This window comes from Lycium ferocissimum, chromosome 11, assembly GCF_029784015.1.
Source record: "Lycium ferocissimum isolate CSIRO_LF1 chromosome 11, AGI_CSIRO_Lferr_CH_V1, whole genome shotgun sequence".
NCBI classification, from domain to species: domain Eukaryota; kingdom Viridiplantae; phylum Streptophyta; class Magnoliopsida; order Solanales; family Solanaceae; genus Lycium; species Lycium ferocissimum.
Window position 1 is genome coordinate 13,762,133 of NC_081352.1, and position 5,046 is coordinate 13,767,178.

A 5,046-nucleotide genomic window follows, 5' to 3' on the forward strand; every position below is an offset into this window, starting at 1 on the left:
ATACGTTCTTTGCGGAATACGTTTATTCTAGTTCTGTAAATTTTCAAAAAAAACGTATTATTTTGATGAATTGGCTAAAATAATGGCTTACTTTGGTCAAAACCCATATTTGTACTAGTGAATGTAATAAGTACTCATTGAAATGGTTATGGTATGTGTCAGCTGGCCCATTCACTATAACAACATTGTTGTTGTTGTTGTGTCTCAATCCAAGGCAAGCAAGGATCAGTGAATCCTTAATGTCTATTGCGCAACTGTTAAACTCATTTCATTCAGTATTATATAAAATAAGAATTTAAATAAAATACACTAAAAGTTCTCTAGTTTTTCTAAGTACGTATAATCTCTGGTATTACTAATGGACCCCTATAAAGTATCGGACCTAAAGCAAATATCTTACGTGACCAAAACTTAATTATAACTAAATAGCATCACCTACATAGATCTTGCTTTGGACACCACCATTATTATTAAAAAATAAAAAGAACAATTATTCACAAAGCAAACCTAGTAGAGGTATATATGTGAGACTAACTTTAACAATTTCTTAGGATGATAACCCAATGATGTAATTTTATTACAAAAGTTCTAAGATTTATGTCTGTTGCTATGTCATTTGTCAAGTGTCATCTTCTTTTCACAGGAGGATGAAGGTTGAAATGTTACCCTCAAGTTTCAAGCAGAAAAAAAAATGAAAACTCACCAAATCTTTGCTTCAAGATTCAGAAAGGCCAACAACAATATAAAAGGTAGCCATATAAAGAAAAGGAGTTATAGAGAGACAACAAACTCTATATATTTCTTTTTTCTGGTGCCAACTAACCAGTTGGTAAATAACAACTTCATATTTCTGATTTCTCATAGAGACTCCTAATTCCAATTTTTATTGGGATTATTGAAGATCTTTGAGACCAATTATCTAAGGAAAAATGGGGACTTATTTGATCACTCTAGTTGGCCTCTTGTTTGTGTTCTTTTCTTATGCAGGTAAACCTGCAGTCTCATATATTCAATCAATTAGTATTCATCTTTTTTTTTTTTTTTGTTTATTCTCAAATTAATATGTGTATTAATCTTGCAGCTGCTTATGATCCACTGGATCCCAATGGGAATATCACTATTAAATGGGATGTCATGTCTTGGACTCCTGATGGCTATGTTGTAAGTTTCCTTTCCTAATTCTCGTGAGTTAATTGTTTCATCACCATTTTTGGTACATATTTCATCACCATTAACTAAACTGATTTCTTCAATTCATTTTCCCTAAATATTGAGTTCTCATTTTCCAGGTTACTAGTTTTTTCTTTCTTGGAAAGTTATATATCTGCGGTTTTCTTTGGATTATAGTTATACATTCCGGAAGCGTACATATTTCTTATAATATGAATGTAGTTTAAGTTGTGATGGCAGGTGTGGTTACCATTTTATTAGGTTACTTACCAATTAATGATATACCTTATACTCCCTCCGTTTCAATTTATATGAGCGTTTATTTGACGCGACATTTAAGAAAGAGGGAAGACTTTTGAAACTTGTGGTTCAAAATAAGTCTTGAAAATTTGTGTTGTAAATCATTTATAAAGTGAATTTGTTTCCGAAATTAGGAAAGTCATTCATTTTAGATGGGTTAAAAATGAAATAGGTTCAAACAAATTGAAACAGAGGGAGTATAAATTACCTTATACACGACATGATCGTGTAAGCACTTTTTATATACACCGCCAGAGCATGGAACATAAACTCATTAACTTCTAGCCGATCTAATAATGTAAAAACATCTTTACAATGTGAGTCTAGAAAAATTCAGCTCATTATTTGAAGCACTTTGTGTGCATGGAGATAATCCCAGGCGGGGGTGTTCGATGAATGTTAAAACTCACATTTTCGAAAAAAGAAGATAGATATACTGATAAGAATTCTAAGCTTGAATCAATCAAATTTACATTCTGAATTTGTCTCTGCTCCTAGGCTGTGGTAACAATGAATAACTTCCAAATGTACCGGCACATTATGACACCTGGCTGGACATTAGGATGGACATGGGCCAAAAAAGAAGTGATATGGACTATGATAGGTGCACAAGCTACAGAACAAGGTGACTGCTCAAAGTTCAAGGGAAATGTTCCACATTGTTGCAAGAAGACTCCCACTATTTTAGATATGCTCCCAGGAGTACCTTATAACCAACAATTCACCAATTGCTGCAAAGGTGTGTTAGTCTCAACATTTTATTAACAGATCTTTTTGAAGATTCAAATTAGGTTGGCTAAATTAAAGTGAGGTCCCATTTGTTTGCATTTAATCTTAATAATTCAGATCTTCATTATTAAGTATGTTCAATTTTTACGTCTGAATCCTAATTATTCATATCTTTATCATTACTTGCGTTTGTTTTATTAGGTTTACAATCACGAATGAGTCTGAATAAATCTAAATGATTAAAATATATAGCAAAATCTTAATATCATTAATATGTATATTCAAGGATTTCTACAAAGATATATGGCACTACACCATTACTACATCCACTTTCATTGCTGACCATCGCATTTGCCCACCATTATTAACTGCCACTACCCACAACCACCACCGTCGTCAATTACCACGGCCACCCGTCGCCACATTAGCCACCATTTACAGTCATCACCATCAACCACCAATATTCCAGCCACCAATCAATACTAGCAATCATAACCATCAGCCATTAGTATATATCGTCACCCACTTTCATCATTTACCACCATTAGCTATCACCATTGGCCACCACAATTATTAGCTGCCGCCACCAACTACCATAATCAACAACCATTATTAATCATTGTTGCTAGCCACCATCACCACCACTAGCTACTACCCACAACCACCACCATCATCCAACACAATCCCCAATTGGCACCCACAACCACCACCACATCACTGCCAAGCTACTGCCATATAATTTTTTTTAATTATTATATTGTTATATTATTAGATTAATTTAGTATGTTATTTAAATTTTAAATTTATTAATCTTAAAATGGTTTTTTCATTATATATTCAAATGTTGAGAAAATAAATAGTCTTAATTATTTAATATTCAAATATGTATTCAGATTCGGACATTTAAATCTTAATGCACATCGTATATTCAGATGTGCATTTAGATTTAGAAGTCTGAATCTTAATAAAACAAATGAGATCTAAGTCTTAAGAATTTCAAAAGGCTCACAATTTAACCCTATTGTGTTTTTCAAGGTGGAGTTTTGGCTTCTTGGGGACAAGATCCTCAAGCTTCTGTATCTGCTTTTCAAGTTAGTGTTGGCCAAGGTGGTACCTCAAACAAGACTGTAAAACTTCCAAAGAACTTCACTTTGCTTGGGCCTGGACCAGGTTACACTTGTGGCCCTGCAAAGATTGTCCCTTCTACCAAATTCTTCACACCTGATCTAAGAAGGAAAACTCAGGCACTCAGTAAGTTTTACTTCATCAAACAGACTTGGTTTTGCATTTCATTCTCTACAATGGTTAATTAACATGTATTCTCGCGTCATAAAATCAATCAAATATCGTAAATGTACATGGTTTGGTGTAAATACTCGTGCAGATAAGTATTTTCTTGTGTTTGTTATGACAGAACTCATTTCCCAAGGAAATATATATTCTTGCGTTTGCGAATATATATTTTTCACTCACAAATTAAACACCGAAAAACACTTTCTAGGAAAACAGCTTTCATGAAAATAACTTCTGTCATACCAAACACACATTAGTACTTCAGAAAAGTTTTAAATTCATTACTAAACCATTAGCATTCAGAAATAAGGCATTTTGGACGTTTTGAATTCAAAAGGGTGCTTCAATATCATGAGTTGTTGGAAATTATGTTGATTATCATTTTCTTGTAATCAACATTCTCTGCGTTTTTGTGCAGTGACATGGAATGTAACATGTACATATTCTCAGTTTGTAGCCCGAAAACACCCAAGTTGTTGTGTCTCTCTTTCAACTTTCTACAATGAAACCATTACTACTTGTCCTTCTTGTGCTTGCGGTTGTGAGAACAAACACAAATGCATCAAGTAAGTCAATCCTTTCTGTACCTCAATTTCACCTGCATTGGAGGAGCATATTTATCTAAAACTTCTATAGATTGACAGTGTAAAATAATTTTAATCACTATTAAAGATCATCTAACAAATAACTATAGGTAACTAGTCATAATAAGCGAGATTAGCATCCTGAAAAATGAGAGAACATGTAAAATACATTGATAGTCAGGGGCGGACCCACGTTGAACAAAGCGGTGTCACGCGACACTGCTTGGTCGAATTCTTTTACTAAACATATGTATTAATATTATGCATAAAGTACTGCTGTATAATAAGAAAATGACACCACTTAATGATGAGTGTCTCTTGGTGCGTTGATTCAATGTTTGATTTTGAGGGTGGAGGTTCAACTTAAACCCCTGCCTAAACATATTTTTGGCAAATATAACCTTTATTGTTTAAAATTATGGTTAAGTAGTATTGTATCCAAGACCTCTAGTTTAAGACTAACAAATCAAACCAATTGGTCAAGGCTATCTCTTACCAATAAATGTAAGAGATGTGATCATTAATATTTTTGTTCTCTCTTCCATAAGTATTGAGGCTACTTATGAAAAATACTGTGTATACCACTATTGATAGTATAAAATTTATTTTTGCTAATTCTCTTGTGACAAACAGGAGCGACTCCAAACTACTTAGTGTGGTGGGGGTAAACACTCCAAGGAAAGATAACGCACCATTACTACAGTGCACACAACACATGTGCCCTGTTAGAATCCATTGGCATGTGAAGCTCAACTACAAGGAATACTGGAGAGTCAAGATTACTATTACCAACTTCAATTACAGGGTCAATTACACACAGTGGACTCTTGTTGCTCAGCATCCAAATCTTAACAATGTAACACAAGTTTTTAGCTTTGATTACAAGCCTCTCGTTCCATATCAATCGATAAGTAAGTCCCTGAACTCTCTCCAATACTGCATATATCTAACAGTTAATTTTGTCGTTCTT

General features: G+C 33.7%; 1 protein-coding gene across 1 annotated transcript in view; it reads left to right on the forward strand.

The window, feature by feature from the left end:
• The first annotated feature begins 770 nt into the window (after positions 1-770).
• Positions 771-5,046, forward strand: part of LOC132038053 (COBRA-like protein 4) — a 5,607-nt gene continuing 1,331 nt past the window's right edge. Inside the window, exons 1-6 of the mRNA XM_059428779.1 lie at positions 771-987; positions 1,082-1,161; positions 1,969-2,209; positions 3,235-3,450; positions 3,911-4,058; positions 4,710-5,028. Of these exons, the coding sequence (XP_059284762.1) occupies positions 930-987; positions 1,082-1,161; positions 1,969-2,209; positions 3,235-3,450; positions 3,911-4,058; positions 4,710-5,028 (1,062 nt within the window). The 5' untranslated portion in view covers positions 771-929. The remainder of the gene's footprint in view (positions 988-1,081; positions 1,162-1,968; positions 2,210-3,234; positions 3,451-3,910; positions 4,059-4,709; positions 5,029-5,046) is intronic.